A 19324-nucleotide genomic window follows, 5' to 3' on the forward strand; every position below is an offset into this window, starting at 1 on the left:
AGAATTAGAAAAGAGTTCTCTTGGCAACCCTCCCAACAAGCCAATCTTGTTCTGACTTTTCCTAACAGTACTGTCATTAATTTTAACACGTTAAATGAGGCCTCAGAGTCTGAGGTCTATCTCGAGTTTTGTTTTTACAATTTCTCTGACCACTGCGTGATGTGACTTTCAGGTAAATCCTGGGAAGATCACGAATGTATCAAAAGTTCTGTTTCTATAAAGGTGGCCAATACTTGCTGATGATCAATTAATTGAGCATTGATTAGAAACACCTGGCTGCTACTCACCCTCTTAATTTCTATGAAAGCAGTAAAGGTGTGCTTAGTTTTTCCTCAGGACTGCGTCCTGTGAAAAACTGTTTTTAAAATACTGTAACTGGATGTTTATTACAGGCTTTAAAGCCTGGTTCACGGTTCCAGCACTACTTCTACAAGTGCATGCTCAGTCCACTGTCAGCGAAACCTTACTATCGTAAAACTAAATGTGACTGTTATATGGATGCATGCACGAATAATACTGCACTTGAGTTTTAGAAAGCATAACAATGAGGGGGCAGCAAAATCCAAAGAAAGTTCACTTGGTTGGTTTTTTTATATTCATTTTTAACAGTTAGTTATACATTGGTGTAATAAATAGGGCATATTACTTAGTGTTTGCACATTGAGTTTGACTGGCTTAATTTATCTGTGCACATTTACAGATGTTACACAGTTCCTGGGTTTTATTAGAATAATTTTTTACATGAAAAAAATTGGGGATGTGTCATCCGCACGTTTATTCTAATCCAGTAGTGGGTGCGCAGTAGTCTGGGATTTCACCATCTTTTACTGTGAATGTAAATCTTCAGTAATTTTAGAATCTGCAAACTTCAAGATCTTTTGCCACAAAGTAAGAATGGGTGGATAAATTATACTAAAATTAAATAAAAAGCATGAAATTAAAAAAAAAACAAAAAAAAAAAACATTACACCCTGAAGTTTAACCAAACATTTTTAATGCATTATGGTGTATCCTTAGCAGAGATTTAATCCTAGTTCATCTTGCCTGAAATCACGAGAATGTTAGAATGTGTGAAATGTATTGAGAATTCATTTAAGATGGGTTTTTATTTTAAAACAAACTTTAATATTTGACCCTCAAACTAGCATTTTAAGGTTTAATCTGATGTCAGTATGGATTCTTGTGGTATTGCTTTTTAAGTGAGCTTTCACTGACTTCATACATTTAAAATATTGGGATTTTTTTTTTTTGATGTGTCAGATATTTGTTGTGAGTTAAATCTTTTAGATGATATGTTTCTGAAACAAAGGTCGAAAGTGTGACATATAGCAACCTAGAAGCATTTGACATTCACTGAACAGAAGTAAAACCTCTTTAGACAGACACTGTGCGCAGCTGTGTATATTCACTTACCTGTGCTGTCCAGTTTATAGCTAGTGGCACTGGCAGGTCAGCTGAGCATTCGGGAGTCTCTGCAGGATGCTGTGTGTTAAGAAGATGGGGTAATACTGCGGCATATATTAAGACTTCATTAAAACAAAAAAGCAAAGTGATCTCCGAATTCTGATTAAAAAATGTGCATCAGGAAGTTGGGCATCATAGTTTAGCAATTAGGCTTAAACTGGGATTTCTCAACATGCTAGAAAAGTCTGCTATAATAGGTCAATAGCCTCTTATAATTAACATTAACAGCCACCCTGTATTTATTTAAAACAGTCTTGTTATTAAGACTTTATTGGCTCAACTTTTTAAAGAGCTGAAAAATACATTTTGGTCAATATATATGAGCAGCTCTTTTTTTTCCCCCTGTTCACCTTCAGCATCATACTACTCTGTCCTCATCCTCTCTCACTCCCCTGCCTTCCAAGCCTCCATGCGTCCGTGCCAGTGCTGCCTCCTCCCTGGCTGTGCCTGGTGAGGGATGACCTGGCGCTGGATTTGGCGGAGGCAGCTGGAACACAGGGAGGACTTGGAGCTGTTTTTTTACAGTGCCAAAAAGTTGAGGAGGGCCAGGTAGGCAGGTGGGCACAGAGTGGGGTACCACCACCCTCCTTTGTCCCTGGTGGATGTCATCTGGGCTTAGCTAAGCACCAGCTCACCATGATATCCACCCACCATGCCCAGAATATGCTTCCCCACTCTGACTTACAAAAAGTAAAACATTCACTTGAAAAGTTTTAAGTAATTCTGCTGTCAAAATCTCAAAATTAAACAATTAAAAGAACAAAAACAACCCTTATTCTATGTGTGGAAGATAAGCTGCAGAGCTCACTTCTTCAAGTATCCATTATGTAACCTATTTTTAAAGGATGAAATATTTTTTGTTGAATTATAAATTGTAATGTAAAGCAAAAACAAAATCTGCGTGTGCACAAGTGGCACACCGCTTTGGTTGCATCCTTAGGTTTACCTCTTTCATCTGGTTTAAAGCCAAAGAAATCCCAAATTGGTGACTTTATATTCTTTAGTGCTGTCAGCGTTAACGTGCCGTCATCACTGAACTGATGACATACTGACATGGATTAATTGTTAACGCGATTTACAATTAACCCATCTGGAGTGCAGACTGAGTCAAAATCCTTGAAACGTCTCTGTCAACGTTTTTCGGGCAGTTTGTCCAAAGTTTGTTCATTCTGCGCTTCAGATGGTTCGAGCGCGTTAAAAATTTTAACCACGTTAATTGTGATGACCACGGTTAAGCCGCGTTAACGCTGACAGCTTCTTCTTTTTTTGTGGGGGGGAGGAAATCGTCCGTGTTTGGACTTCTGTGTTGTAAACACGCAAATCAGTCTGTGCATGATAACATTGCTCTGCCCATCAAAAAGTCTGCGCATCCACGAATATATCGCCCATCTGTGATTGTTGGACTGGCGATTTCTGGTTGGAAAATTTTTACATATTGCCCAACCCTACACTAGTGAGCAGCACTGTGCTGACTTTAATTAATTTACAGATGCAACCTATGCAGCGCTCGTTTAAATTTCCACTTTGGCGATGCATGATGACATTTAAATTTATCCTTTATCCTGATTTCAAAAATAAATTGTCTCATTATTTTTCAAAGTTCAACTTGTTTTTTTAAAAGTTTAGCGTTTTAAAACCAGATCTCACCAACTTTACCAGAAAGATCAATCTTACTGGACGAGCAGAGGAGAACTGCACGTCTCATTTCTGCAAGTAGTTCATTAGTCTGGGACTAAGATATCACAAATCATGCTTTCAGATAGTGAGGCTTTTCTGCTCGAGCAGTCACAGCAAACTCAGAGTCAATCACAGGGAGCTACAAGCGAAACGAAAAGAACATTTCCATGATCAAAAATCAAGAATGCAGCCTTACTACTGTAAAGCTTACAATCAACCAGAATCATCACATGTACCTGTGACGAAATGTCATTAAGTGTCATTTTATATGGAAATTCCACAGCCACAGCCTTCCACAGCCTGCGTTTAGGTTAACCTACACTGGGCAGAGGTTTTGTGTATCTCTTTCAATAGCAGAGCAGAGACAGCAGCTATGCAGATGAGTGTGGGTGTACTGATTTTCTCTATGCATAGAAGAAGGTTTTCCATCACGCTGGGGTTATGTGGAGATATTTTATCTGTGCTACGTCTCAGTCACAGCGGGTTATCGTGTCTCTCCACACCCTCTCCAGTTTGACCCAGATTTAGGGGCACAGATGTAAATCACTGATTTGCCATCAGCAAAGTGAACAACCCCACATGCATTTGGTGAAGTTGGCCTGTTTGGATTTGGATTGGCTGTAGGTCAACATCAAGTTGTAGAGTATTCCATTTGATGATGAATAATTTTTTTAGTGTGGAAAATGATCCAGTCCTTACGGTAAACTGTGTGTTTCTCAGTGTGCACAATGAGAGTGCGCCTTACCTTAGACTTGAGTTTAACAGTGAGGATGTGCTGCCTTCCAGCGGAGTCCTCCGCTTTCAGTCTCAACATTCGGAACTCGGTGTCAATGAAGAGCAGCCTGAAGATGGACACGCACAAAGCACACGCCATAAATCAACCTCTATTCATAGAGAAGGGCACACGCAACACTGTAACCTGACAGCAGCCATCATCCGTCATTAATCACAGCTGCAGAGAGCAATATTGAGACATAAACTCTACCTTGAGATTTATCACCCAACACAGTGACATTACATCAGACTGCAACTCTGGAGTCATGGCCTACAACTATGGATCATTTTCTGCTAATCTGTGGTCCTCTGCAGCAAACTGTGGCCACAGTAACCTGACATCACACATAAAGTCCTGGCCCATACCTTAGTGTGCCATCCTGTAAGTTATTTTGCCAATTCACCCTGTTAATAAACAGTTGACTAGTCATCTTACCATAATGATGTTCACATATATTTGTATTAACCACTAAATACAGAATGAAAATAATTTTTTAAGTGCCACTAGCTTGGCAAAACCTGTCTGTCTGGTGGGTTTTTGCCAGTAAAAAAGAAACGAAACACAGTTTGTTTCAGCACAGAACCTGGTAACTGCATCTGCTGGATAAGAATATTGGGTCTCCCTGCTTCTTGGAGAATTCCATCTATGGATATGATTTATGAGGAACTTCTGGGTATTAAAAAAATAAACAAAACAAGGAAGACAAAATAGATGGTGGGCAAAAATGAACTGTGACCCCTTTTGCACAGGTATATGATCCATCCATTCATGGTTTCTGACATGGGATGAATCTTAAAATGCAACTGATGGCCATTTCCATTATTTTGTCATTTTATTTTCTCTTTGTAAAAGTTCCCAAAAATAAAGTAAAAAAAAAAAGAATGAAATTTAGCTGAGTCCTGCTAGTCCCAGACCCACCTATCAACCAGCGTTAGCAAAGAAGGTAGTTTTATATTAGCATTAGGTTAGTGAGCTAAAAAGAAACATACAAGACAAAAAATACATTACATAACAATTACGTTGCACATTCTCAGTCTTATGCACGAACACATTATTTTTATTGAACAAATAATTTATAGTAATTATCCCATAAATAAAGTTAATAATGTTTGTATATACTTTAGTATTTAATAAAAATATGCAGGTAATTAAGACAGAGACAACATTTGTTAATTAATGTTTTAGTTATTATATGAATAATGTTAATAAAAATTCATTAGCTGACAGAAACAAACCTCAGCCAACACCAGTTTGTCCAGAGGAATAACATGACGCTAACATTAGCGTGGCTTTAGCAGTTACAGCAGTGGGAGGAAGCTCTCAGAAAACGATGCGTCTCAGGATGACCTTAGGCTGAGATGTTTTTCAGCCTGAATCAACTTGTAAATCAGACCTTCTCCTTCCTGAGCTAATTATAACCTATTGAGGTTAAGGACACAACACTGATGTGGCTGGAGCATTCGCCAACACTGCTGTCAGATTTACTGCTCCTTCTGCTGCTCCAGCACACTGTAAAGGAGTCAGTTCCTCCCCCTCGCCAGACCAACTCCAGTCTACTGAGACCCAAAGATAAAAGACTGATCCGAGACAAAGGATTTGAACAGTCCTCCTCCAGATTTACAGTACATTACGATGGGCGCTCTATGCCGAGGCTGACATGGCTGTATATCAGCTGAGGATTTATGGAGTGTGTTAGAGAGGACTGATGTGAACATTGTGCTCAGGGAATGACACGCGCACACACACACACACTTAGGGAAGTGATGGAATGATGGGAGACGGTGTCCGATGGGCCCGACTCATAAAAGCGTCTGCTTGCTCACTCACTTTCAATCAAACGCCGGAGTAGGGCGTCCGTGCTTTACTGCAATATGCTCACTAACATCTATGCATACAGGCACCCAATGTCACCATCGAGCTAGTCTGACAAAGCCACAATTTTGGTTTTGTGTGAACCAAAAATCGGTGCTACCTGCTGAAACAATCTAGCCAAAGTATTGAATTGAAAGGCACTACTCTGACTATTTCATATCCTGCACTTTTACCAAAAGGACAGTCATAAAATACCGATTGCTGCTCACAGCAATAAAGACACAATAATGACAAGTTACCAAACCTATTCAGGTGATGAAAGTGACCAGTTTCCGAAAGAACAATTCAATGGATAACAAGTGGAATCATTAAAATCAAGTGCCAGTGAGTTACAGAAGGCATGAACAAAAGAATGACCGTCTGTGAAAAAGGAAAACCTCTCAATGTTTTTACTTTTGATATCAGAGTAACCCACGATCGATCCCTTTCTACAGCTCTCAGTCTCGTAGGCTTGATGGAACTCAACTTAACAACCATTATAGGCACCTTGAATTAAAATGAATCTTTTACATTTTACTATTTTACCTGTACAACTATCTACATCTACAGTACTGTGCAAAAGTCTTGGTCAGCCTTCTTTTTTTTAATATCTCACAAAATGCCAGCCATGTTTTTTTTAAGTCACCTTGAGTCCTCCAGTCTTTGGCTGCTTTTTCACCCATTTTTAGCCAAGTACCTGACCACTGAACTAGGAATCATTCAAGTACAAGAAAAATGGTACATCCAAGGATAAAATAAAATAAAAATTAATTACGCAGCAGTCCTAAAACAATAGATGAACAGCATCTGAAAGTCATATCCTTAAGAAACAAAAAATAAACCTACCAGCAGCGACCTGATACAGGACCTGACAGACACATCTGGTACCGAATTACAAAAGAACTAAACTGAAAACGAGTGGTGACAGGTCGTATGGAGTTATGAATCCAAATTTGACATTTCTGGTTCAAATCACTATCAGGTTGTGGGGAGGAGGTCAGAAGAGGTACAACTGTGAGTGTCTGCAGCCTCTAAAACAGGCTGTGTCATGGTGTGGAACTACATTTCAGCCAGTGGTCTGGGAATGTTGTCAAAACTGATGGAATTATCCGATGGAATAACCCAGAAAAGTACTGTCAGATTTTGATCCACAATGCAATACAATCTACAGAGCGCATGTTTGGCAGCAGACCACAATCCAAAGCACACAGCAAAAGCACACCTGGATAGAAAAACATCAGTCTGGCCTCCCCAAAGGTAGAACCTCAACATTTGTGTTGAACGCAGCTAACATCCAAAGAACTTTGGAATATCACACTATACAATTTTTAAAGACAGAGAAAAAAAAATTAAAGCAAGAAATACTTAACTACTAAATATCTGTTTGTGTTTGTTTTTTAATTTAATGCTTATTCAAGAATGTTGGCAAACCACTCTACTTCAAAATCTACTTCACAAGTTCTAGCAGTGTGCAATGCAAGTACATAGTATTCATGAGAAACCACTGAAGTATGTTTTCTCTGATGTGGTGCACGCAAAGAGTTATGAGAAAGAAGTAAGGCTGGCACAGCAGCAAATTTGCCATTGGATATTTAAGCTGTAAAACAGAAATTCAAAAAACATCAAAGATTATTGCTAAAGTTGACTTTTGCTGTATAAATCTGGCAGAATGTACAGAGATAATCTAGACCATAGGTGTCAAACTCTGGCCCGCAGGCCAAATTTGGCCTAATTACATTTGGCCCGCAAAGCCACACCAAATTACTATTAGAGCTGGCCTACTGGTATTATACAGCTAATATATATATATTGTTTAGTATTAAGCTTTGCTTGTTCCATATTCAGTTTTCCAGCAAAACGTGTTTGAGTCCATAAGAAAAGATTCATTCTTATATCTAGAGGAATAAATATATTTCAGTAAATATTAACGTTAGCCCGCGACTTTGTTCCAGTTTTGAATTTTGGCCCACTGTGTATTTGAGTTTGACACCCCTGATCTAGACAGAACAAATCTGACCAGTATACTGTATAAGAAAAAGAACTTGTAATTTTGGTTTCTTGACAAAGAATATCAGGAGGGAGAAAAAAAATCATTGGTGCATTGCTAAAACACATTTCCAGCTCCTCTCCTCTGGGGTTTCACACCCCGTATAGCAGGGACTAGCTGCCGCCCCTACTTGGCCATGATAGAAACAGCGTGACAGTCAGATGTCCTGCTGGGAAGACTGATGAGAGCATCCCATTTGCAACTCCACACTTCCAGACAGCGCACACCACGCACATCAGTGTGTGCGCATGTGTCTGATTTTTTTTTTAATATGGGAGTGCGTGTTGACAAAGTGATTCATGAATGGTGAGATCAACACATATGTAATGCTTGTGTGCGCTGCATCAGAAACACACATGCAAAACGATGGCATGCACAAGAATGAAGAATGGATAGAGAACGATGTAAGCCGTACAAAAATAAATAAATACTAATAATAATAATAATAATACTAATAATAAATACACCAACTTTAATAAGATAGAAGCCACTACCTGCTTTACACTTTAACTGTGCTATTCAGGACATTCTCATTACTTACAGCAACCCCAGATAACAACATTGTGTAATTTTACAGAACAGGATTTTACATGCACTTTATTAGCTGGCCTGATAATGTAACAAAAACAGATGAAACCGTGCGCCCCCCCCAGCTCCAGCCCATCAGAAGCTTGCCGATGTATCTGGCCTCAGAAGAGCAGCAACGCAGTGTGACCGCATGATAATACTGAGATAAGAAGAGACGGCGCTCTGCACATCCACCAAGAGGCTGTGAACATCGAGTGCCAGCTGTGCCCATAATGAGCCCTGCAGCTTCTAGGGCCACGTTTGGAGGCCTCCGAGTGATGGCAGCTGACCTACTTGACCTCATTTTCCATTAATTAACACATGGTTTGCCATCTCCAGCCAATTAAGATGACCACACTCTCAAAATGCACAAATGGAGACACATGGAGAGAGACAGAGCTGCTCACTTACCTGGCCCAATCAGCAGACAGAATTACAGCTGAAAACCCCTGGTGGCTATTAGCACGGCCCGTACCAATTAAGACGCTAAGCGAATCTCGAGTGCTTTGGAGATTGAGGCCCACTGTGTATAATGCCTCCTAACCGTAACACGACACTGAAAATGATGTTGGTCCCATTTCAGCATAAAGCATACCTTCACCCCCCCACACTCCTATTAAAACCTGAGAGTCTTCAATTAGAGCCATTTGCATTTCGCTAATATCATAATTGTAGCTCCGGTCATTAATAGGAAAGTAGAAAATGAGTGTAGTAGTCAAGGCTTAATCCGAGCTGGGGGAGAATAGATATCTTTCTCCTAACCGCCGCCGCCACCTCCTCCTCCTCGTTCTCTCCTGATGAGCGGAGAAAACGGTATTAGCCAGACCCGTCAGCGCACGTGGGCTGAGTGTTATTAAATGTGACCTGGATTTAACTATAACTCAATAACTAAAAATAAGGAAGTCATTAAGAGCCATTTGTTAATGTAGAACTGTGTTGTTGTAGGCTCTCCAATCAGTTTACGCTGCTGAAGAAAGGGGGGGTGCTCTATACAGCCTTTTAAAGCAGTGGGGGTTTCTGCTCATATATGCACCACAATAAGTTAATCCTGCCCCTGGGGAAAACGCAGAAAACTAAAAATACATATATCAAAGCTTTGACAGAGGAACAGGAGAGCCACCGAGTTGATACGTGGAGCTCCATCAGCAAGCAATTCCACAGGCAAATTACTACCACAGTATCCTGGGACCATGTAAGTGGGGAATGGAACCATGTTACTACATTGTTCATTAAGAGAAAATAACTTGTTTGATTATGGCTTGATATTCTCAAAGCTAATTTCAACATTGCGTGGGGATTGAATCTGCACTATTTTAACTTGATGATCACACCCACAGCTTTAGGATCACCACATGCACCTACAGACTTCCATAACATTATCTGATCAATCTCATGGAGGTCATCCTGATTGCAAATGTTAAAAGTGACAGAGGGTTTACTCCCAGCGTATGAACATGACTGTGCCTGAGCAAGCCTGACCTACAAAATCCAGTTCTCCTCAGACTAGCGGGACCACTGCATAAACTCACAGGGCACACTTAAGCATACAGTGTCCTGAACCACTTTTAGATGTGGGTCCAGGAATGGTTCCATTAAATGAGGCGGTGTGACTGCAGTGCTTCTACGACTAAGACTGCTTGTGAAAACAACTGTTAAGTAATTAATAAACCTATAAGTCATGGGAGGACAGTGTGCAGTAAAAATAGCCAATAAATAAACCATAAAATTCATAAACCACAAACCTCTTTGTGCTGTGTGAGACAGAGAGCGGGCGATCAGAGAGAGAAGCTGAGCCTGACCATAAGGCTGGATGCATTTCACAGCAAGTGCTTATTTGGATTACACTCATTTTGATTGCTTTAATAAAGTACGCCTTTTTAAACTTGTAAGAACGTGTAACTATAGTAACTGGCTGGTTCTGGTTAGACTTAGTCTGATGATGACGTAACAACTAACTAAATGTCAGTTTCTTCTAAATTTTAAGACATGAGAAAGAATGATAATTGTTTCAGCGAGTATGAAGAAACGCATACTAACTATTAGAATATACACAGGTGAGCGGTAACAGTGGCATGTAAAGGCCTGATGTTTTGGTAAGAAAACAGTTGCAGTGCAATGAAAAAGTATTTTGCATCTTCCTAGTTCCTTAGTTGTTTTGCACATTTCTTTCACTTAAATCTTTCAGATCAAACAAATTATATTAGTCAAAGATAAAGTAAGAAAAATACAAAATGCAGTTTTACGTGATTATTACAGGAAAAGAAAAACAGCTATCCAAACCTAACTGGCCCTGTGTGGAAAAAGTAATTTCCCCACCATTGTTAAATGATGAATTAACAGTGATTAACCACACTTTTTGGAAAGCTGAGTTCACTTCCACTTGCTACACCCAGGCCTGATTACTGCCAGACCTGTTGAATCAAGAAATCGCTTAAATAGAAACTGTCTGATAAAGTGAAGCAGGCTAAAACATCTCACAAAGAAACACATGCCAGGATCTAAAGAAACGGGGAAACAAAGTCACTGACCTCCGTTGGTCTGGAAAGGGTTACAAAGCCAATTTAACCTCCTAGGACCTGGCGTCCACATATGTGGACATCACATTTTGGGTTATTTAGACCAAAATACTCAATTTTGCTCTACAAGGGCCTGATATCCACTTACGAGGACATTATACTGCTACTGTTCTATCAAAATTTTAAATGAATATCCTCATATATGGCTCTCTTTTTTCTTAGAAACTAAAATTAGGTAAAAAAGAAAAAAACTGCTAATTCAGCCCAAATATCAAAGAGAAATTAAAAATACATGCTGTGGCAGAGTTTGGGTCTTAGGAGGTTAAAGGATTTGGGCCTCCACCAAACCATGGAACACCGGTGAACCTTCACAGCAATGGCCAGTCTACCAAAATTACTCCAAGAGAGCATTGACGACTCATCCAGGAGACAAAAGAACACAAAAGAACCCAGAACAACATCTAAAGAACTTCAGGCCTCACTGCCTATGTTAAGTTCAGTGTTCATAATTTAACAATAAGAAAGAGAAAGGTCAGAAATGGCATCCTTGGGAGAGTAGCAAGGCAAAAACCACTGCTGACTAAAAAGAACACAAAGTTTCTCATTTGCCAAACAATATTTTGATGATCCCCAAGACTTTGGGGGAAATGTCCTGTGGACTGACCAGACAAAATCTGAACTTTCTGGAAGGCTATGTTATATCTAGTGTAAAAAACAGAACATCATATCAACAGTCAAACATGGTGGTGGTGGTATGATGGTCTGGCGCTATTTTGCTGCTTCAGGACTTGGATGAGTTGCCATAACTGAGGGAACCATGAATTCTAGTCAGTACCAGAAAATCTTGAAGGAGAATGTCCAGCCATCAGTTTGAGCTCTGAAATTCAAAAGCACTGATCCAGGAGGACAAAACAAACAGAAGGTCCATCTCAGACTAAGTCAGAAAAGAGCAAAAATGTCTGATTGTGCCACTTTTGTTGCCAAGAACAGCAATCAGTTATTAGGTTTTATTTTTTTCCACGTAGGGCCAGGTAAGTATAGATAATCTTTCATTCCACTAAAAAAAGGTGACTCGGTTATCCGTTTGTCACAACATTCTTGGCAAGTAAAGTATTTTCCCCCTACAAACAGCAGCATGCACCATAAGCAGGCCTGTAGGATATTTCCAGAGGACTGCTTTGTAATAACACGATCAGTGTTGTTGCCTAAGCAGATAATTTCAGAGCCTGCCTCTGTCAGAGATTTCTGCCTATTGAAAGGAAATACTTCCGTCTCCAAGTGCTGCTCACAGGGGATTGTCTGACTCTTGGGGTTTTCTGTCCAATAATGAAGGGTCTTTACCTTACATTATAAAGTGCCTTGAGATGAATGCTGTTGTATGTTGTTGTGGTGTCCTATACTCAGCAGACACAAACCTAAGCTGCGACTCAGACAAAACCACCAGTAAAAGTGCCGTTCAGAGCTGGCAAACATGCTGACACACATTTCACAGCTTAATGACTGACGCGCCAATAAAGCCCTGGTTCCGGAGCATGTGTTGGTACTCTTACTGGCCCACTTACTTGTCCCACCCGAGGGTCTCCATCTCAGAGATGAGCTGAGAGTAATACTGCGGAGGCGGGATGGAGCGGCACTCGGGGCGGCTCTTCAGCACCACTTCCTGCAACAACACACACAGAGCTCTTCTTATTTTAAGCCCAGATTACTATGCACATCATATCACAACTTACTCTCAGGAACAATCTTTCTACAGAGCAAGCTGAATCAGGGCCGTGATGACAGTTTTCTTTATTTTTATGGCACAAAATACACATGCACGTGCATATGCCTCTCAAGCAAGGCTATTGATAATGCCTGGAGGTTCCCATTTAGTTGCTATTCATGAAGCTACAATGTCAAAGTGACCGTGCGAGCCGCCATGTCATTCTCCTCCTTACCAAGACAGTCTTCAGCTCCAGAATGAAACCGACAAGATCAGCCGACTGCTGCAGCCTCTGTGAGGAGTCAAACACGAGAGAAAAGACATCCTTGAATGGAGGGATAATGAAGTGACAGTGTCTATTTTTTTCCTCTAGCCAGCCATTCAAATCAAACAGTGTTTGTGATTAATGGGGGCTGCCACCAGCTTTAATAATTAATGATAGCTTAAAGGCTGTGAAAATAATGAACTTTGCAGCCCGGGGTGAAATATCAATCTCATCCAAATAACCCTGAGGGGCCACATAACAAATAGGGACATTTTCCAGGCGATGTTAATTAAACAGTGAAAAATATTTTTTCTCTGCCTGTGAGTGAGGCGAGCCTGATGGGTGACAGAGGGAGCAGGAGCGACACAAAGGAGCCAAATACAAAGCACGCAGCACAAAACAGCGTGCTCTCATAGACTGAGACAACATATCACTAAATACCAACATGCGGCACATTTACCTGCTTCACTATGCGCTCATATCCACGCAACAGGTGCTTCAGCTGCCAGCAGCAGTGCAGCCTGTAAGGACAAAGTTGTGAATGGGTTACTGAGGACATCTTCTGTGGCCAGGCACAAGTTTCAAGAACATCTTTTCTGGCTCAAAATCTGCTTTCAATGGTGCGTACACACGTATCGCTGATTGGCCAAGTTACCTTACCCTAACAGTAATCCATACATTTTCCTGTTAGTGCAGGCCATAATTTAACCTTGATTAAAGGTCAAAATGCTTTTTTAGTGGTGCCTTATGTTTTTTATAAACCAGAAAATATAATAACTAACGAGTGATTGCATAGGGGTGTATAAACACATAGAAAGTGAAAAACAGGTAAGTGAAGAAGAAACACTGATCAGAGCAGCCTACACCTATTGCAGAGTAACTAAGGAAGGATTCAGTCACCCGATCCATCCCTAACTATATGCTTTATCAAAAAGGAAAGTTTTAAGCCTAATCTTAAAAGTAGAGAGGGTGTCCAGAACAAGAATTTCCATCTTGTTGTCATGAATTATTTTACTTAAATACCAATTCAGTAAATTTATAACTCTGCATGTATTTGTTGTTACATTTTATTTAACAAAGCTAGTAACTGTATGTAGATTGGACAAAGGATGCCATGTGGAGTTGAAATGTATGAGGAAGAGGAAGACCATAGACAACATTTAGAAATCTAGTGAATCCTTAAGATGCTCAGGATAGGGTGAGATGCAATCATACGAATACATACAGCAAATGTGCATGAGGCAGAGATCCAATTTCCCCTAAACCTTCATCGGTTCCCTGTTAAATCCAGCACTGAATTTAAAATCCTCCTCCTTGCATATAAAGTCCAGAAAAATCACGCTCCGTTATATCTTAAAGACCATATAATATCATATTATGTCAACAGATAACTTCACTCTCACACTGCAGACTTACTTGTGGTTAAAAGTACAGGGTGGGCCATTTATATGGATACACCGTAATAAAATGTGAATGGTTGGTGATATTAAAGTCCTGTTTGTGGCACATTAGTATATGTGAGGGGCAAACTCCTCAAGATGGGTGGTGACCATGGTGACCATTTAGAAGTCGGCCATCTTGGATACAACTTTTGTTTTTTCAATAGGAAGACGGCCATGTGACACATCAAACTTATTGGTAATGTCACAAGAAAAACAATGGTGTGCTTGGTTTCAACTAGAGCTGGGCGATATGAGATTTTTTCATATCACGATATGTTTTTTTCATTTCAGGCGATAACGATATCTAACACGATATAAGCCAAATAACTATATTTGTAAGATTTAAATGTGCCGTTGCTCACAAGTAAAATGTGAAATAATCAGCAGCTTGTTTTTATTTAAATATTTATTTCCCATAATAAGTTCAACAGGGTAGATGTACTTAAGGAACATGAGACTTTTTCAGATAAATAAAGGCAAATATTGTAAACTACACTAAAGGCAGCCGCTAAAGCGTTTAAGTTTCAAAATAGAACAAACGAAACAGACTAAATTGTCAATTCCACTTAGAAACAAAATATTAATTCTAAAAATAAATCTTAGTTTGTTTTACAGAAGAACAGACAAAACTGACTAACTTTTATCAATATCAAATAAACTGAGAACTAAAAGGAAATTCTCAATCTCTCCTTGTTGTATAGCTGAGCTTTTCAAACAGTTTTAACAGTTACTTTAGTCTGACAAAAGCCGAATGACGAATTAGCGCTTCCAGTCAGAGACTGAGGCTAAATCCACACGTACACGGGTATTTTTGAAAACGGAGATTTTCCGTTTTCGTTTTAAAAAATAATCCGTCCACACATAAAGGGAGAAATGAAGGAAAACGCTGCTATGAACATGCCAAAGCAGCAGGTGGCGCTAGATTCCTAACCGTGCAGAAATGTTGGCCAATCAGAAGTCTAGAAGCCTCGGTGGGAAAAAGTAAACAAAGCTGGGGCATAGAAGCAGAACCGAGTCGTATGTGTGGACGGACAGTAACTGTGTGTATATGTAAGCATTTAAACACTGCAGAGAGTAGAATTAACAGTATTGTAGAAATTCATTTCACCGAAACAATAACGTGGCGCACAGTGTGACGCATGCACCAGTTTATTGTATTTAAGACTTGCTTTCGGCACAATTTACAGTGCACGCTACTCTGTTTTTTGTCAGACTTGAAATAGCCGAAATACCTTCACACTACGGAACTTCTTTGGCTCTTCTGTTCGACAATCTCTCCGGCATTGGAACCGTCATCTGTTTTCTCTTCGGTCACGCTCGGTTGATTTTTCTAGTCGGCACACTACTCATTTCCTCCATTACGCGCTGGCTGCTTCCCAAACAAACACACGTGCGGCTTGGCACTTGTGCTGTACGTAACGCTGCGGCTGTGATTGGTTCGGCTCTGCGCTACCTAATTTGGATTGGCTGACATTTTTTTTTTTTTTTTTTTAAGAGGACAAGCGCGGCGAGGTCTATCGCGATAGCTTAATTTCTCTATCGAGTAAAAGTTATATCGCGATACATATCGTTATCGTTCTATCGCCCAGCTCTAGTTTCAATGTAACTTTATTCTTTCATGAGTTATTTACACGTTTCTGACCACTTATAAAATGTGTTCAATGTGCCCATTGTGTTGGATTGTCAATGGGACCCTCTTCTCCCACTCTTCACACACTGATAGCAACACCGCAGGAGAAATGCCAGCACAGGCATCCAGCATCCGTAGTTTCAGGTGCTGCACATCTCGTATCTTCACACCATAGACAATTGGCTTCAGATGACCCCAAAAATAAAAGTCTAAGGGGGTCAGATCGGGAGACCTTGGGGGCCATTCAACTGGCCCACGACGACCAATCTGCTTTCCAGGAAACTGTTCATCTAGGAATGCTCGGACCTGGCACCCATAATGTGGTGGTGCACCATCTTGCTGGAAAAACTCAGGGAATGTGCAAGACACCCTACGAGACCACCCATCTCCCATACTACAGTTAACAAACTGCTTGTTAAGTTTCGTGAAACTGGTTCAGTGTTGGATTGAAATCTGCTGCAATGACCCGGTTACTGCGTCACCAGATATCAACACAATTTCGATCCGCTCCTCATGTGTTAACCTCTTCGACATGTCAATGGCTGTGAACAAAGAGAAACTTGTAAATAACTCATGAAAGAATAAAGTTACGTTGAAACCAAGCACACCATTGGTCACCACCCACCTTGAGGAGTTTGCCCCCTCACATATACTAATGTGCCACAAACAGGACTTTAATATCACCAACCATTCCATGTTATTACTGTGTATCCATATAAATGGCCCACCCTGTAGAATGTTTTGGTTCAAGATACTCTCTATATCAGCTCCCCCTCCCTGAGCCTGGTACTGTTGGAGGCTTCTTCCTTTTAAAAGGGAGTTCTTTCTCCCCGCTGTCAACATCTGATTTTTGGTGTTTTCTTTTTATTATTGTAAGGTCTATAATATAAAGTGCCCAGAGGTGGCTGTTGTTGTAAATTGGCGCTATATCAATAAAACTGAATGGAATACACAAAACAGACCACAGTCTTATAATTAATAACCTGTGGGGCGTAAAATTGAGCAGGGACAGACGCGAATCAGGAAAAATAGCAGCAACAGAAATTCAGTTTTGGTTTAAGGGGAAGCAGCAGAAAGCTGAGGATATGTCTTAGGAACCAAACAATGCAGTTTAATGTTGTTACTAAACAATACTGTTAAGTTAGCTCTCACAAATTAAGATACACTAAAATACTGTTACTTCCTTATAATGAAGTTGATTCTGCCTGAAAAGAGCCTTTGCTTGATGATGTTGGTCATAACTACATGTGGGAAAGTTAAGCCATTTCATATAAATCTTATTTTCTTTTTATTCTTTGGAAGCTTTTATAAGTCATTTTCATGAAAATTATATATTTTTAAGGTATTTCTGTTTGGCACAGTTTTACCCAGCATGCCCTTCCTGATGCAACCCCAAAGGTTCTTTGAGTCTTTGGCTGGAATCAGCTTTTAGTTTACTAAGCAAATCTGTTAACTACTACATTATAGCAGCACTTTACTACAACTCCCTTATTAGACCTTATCCCGTATCACATTTAAAACATTTGTACAGAGAATGCAAGGGGATGCTTGTACTTGGCCTCCTTGAGCTGTCGATCTGGTGGGAGTACTATTCTCATCCTGAAGTCTCTTTCCTGGGGGGGGGGACAAGACAAAGCATTATTAAAGCAGATTACTAGCTCTGCGATCACTGTACCACAGAGGTTAATGCCTTCTACAACTAACGCGCTAATGAAGAACACGTGACCGACCAACCTACGTTAAGGAATTGGATAATATTACGTTTCTTTGGGTGTTTCAAGAGACACATAAATAATAGAAATTTACTTTAGACCACGTTTTCAACTTTTTTTCATCGCTTTAATACGGCATGACACTCGTAGTAAGTAACTGCTTTCAAGATTATATACCAGCTTATGAAGTCGTTTCATGCGCTAATACAATTACGGTTCTGCTACCGATACTAATGTAAGCTGCTTAAAAAACAGGACGAATTTACCAGAAGTTTCTATAAATCAGTTAGATGTCTAAATATATGGTTTCCAGACAAGTATTTGCATCCAAAGCAAAAAATCTTTAAATTAATCGTTTTTTCAATATGACACTGACATACGTCCAACAAAAAACAACACACAAACGCATAATTTTACCTGAACAGTGATAAATCCATCGTAGACTGTCTGCTGCTTGTTGAGAGGTACAAGCAACGGGTTATCGTTTACCAGTGATTTCTCCATAAAACTTTCTATGACCTTTTACGCCTAAGTTTCCGCTCGCAAAGCAGGGTGGCTACTTCCTAGCTTGAGTTGGACCGTACAGACTGGCACTTTCTGATTAGTCGCTGACTTGAACCAAACCTGAGAAATTCAAGCTAAAGCTGTTAAACGTAGAATTAGCAAGAGGTGCGTTGACAGGAGAATCAATCGCAACCCCTGCATCCCGCCATTAAATCCCAAACAGTCGACGTCATCGAGTTGCTTTCAAAGACTTACAAAAAGTATCGTAATTCTGAAGTTTCTTGACAGTCGTTGGTGTGACGTTTAAACGTTAGTGTGTTGATGATTTTACTGATTAACTGCCGGTCTCTACGGAAGGTTTAACTGTTGAAATTACTGAAAATTACCGACATTATTGCCCATTATGTAATTGCGTCTAATTGACAGAAACATAATTTTTATTTTATATATAATCTTGCTCTCATCCCTTGGGGCAGGGGTGTCAAACTCAAATACACAGTGGGCCAAAATTTAAAACTGGAACAAAGTCGCGGGCTAACATTAATATTTATCAAAAAAAAATCTTCCTCCAGATATAGGAATGAATCTTTTCTTATGGACTCAAATAAGTTTTGCTGGAAAACTGAATATGGAACAAGCAAAGCTTAATACTAAACAATATATATATTAGCTGTATAATACCAGTAGGCCAGCTTCGCGGGCCAAATGTAATTAGGCTGCGGGCCAAATCTGGCCCGTGGGCCAGAGTTTGACACCTTTGCCCTGGGGGTTGGTGTGTTTCTCAAGCTCAGGTCTTCTACCAGACAGCCTTGAATTTGAGGGTCCTGTTTCTAGGACTACGCTCTTGTGGACAGAGCCCTCCGAAATGTGCCTGGAATTTGGTAAAGCCATTCTTCCACTTTTGGGGTAACAGCTCCTAATGCTCCTATTACCACTGAGACCACTTTTGACTTATCCTTCCACATCTGTTGTTTCTTCACCCCATGATGCTTCTCTATTTTGTGTGCTCCTTCTTCCAGTAGTTGCTTTCCACTGGGATTGTCATATCTATCACTACTTTGTCAACCGCCACTACATGTGATTGGTTGGCCTAGAATGCAGGTGTCAAACTCCAGTCCTCGAGGGTCGATGTCCTGAAACTTTACATGTCTCCCTTCTGCAACACACCTGAA

General features: G+C 40.1%; 1 protein-coding gene across 1 annotated transcript in view; it reads right to left on the reverse strand.

The window, feature by feature from the left end:
* fancl (FA complementation group L) overlaps positions 1–18517 on the reverse strand; it is a 33917-nt gene extending 15400 nt beyond the window's left edge. Inside the window, exons 1-7 of the mRNA XM_026190660.1 lie at positions 18066–18517; positions 17491–17549; positions 13325–13385; positions 12835–12891; positions 12460–12557; positions 3887–3983; positions 1414–1482 (exon numbers count right to left, since the gene is read on the reverse strand). Coding sequence (XP_026046445.1) covers positions 1414–1482; positions 3887–3983; positions 12460–12557; positions 12835–12891; positions 13325–13385; positions 17491–17549; positions 18066–18152 — 528 coding nt within the window. The 5' untranslated portion in view covers positions 18153–18517. The remainder of the gene's footprint in view (positions 1–1413; positions 1483–3886; positions 3984–12459; positions 12558–12834; positions 12892–13324; positions 13386–17490; positions 17550–18065) is intronic.
* Between the last annotated feature and the right edge of the window lie 807 nt (positions 18518–19324).

The sequence above is a fragment of the Astatotilapia calliptera genome, chromosome 13 (assembly GCF_900246225.1).
Source record: "Astatotilapia calliptera chromosome 13, fAstCal1.2, whole genome shotgun sequence".
NCBI classification, from domain to species: domain Eukaryota; kingdom Metazoa; phylum Chordata; class Actinopteri; order Cichliformes; family Cichlidae; genus Astatotilapia; species Astatotilapia calliptera.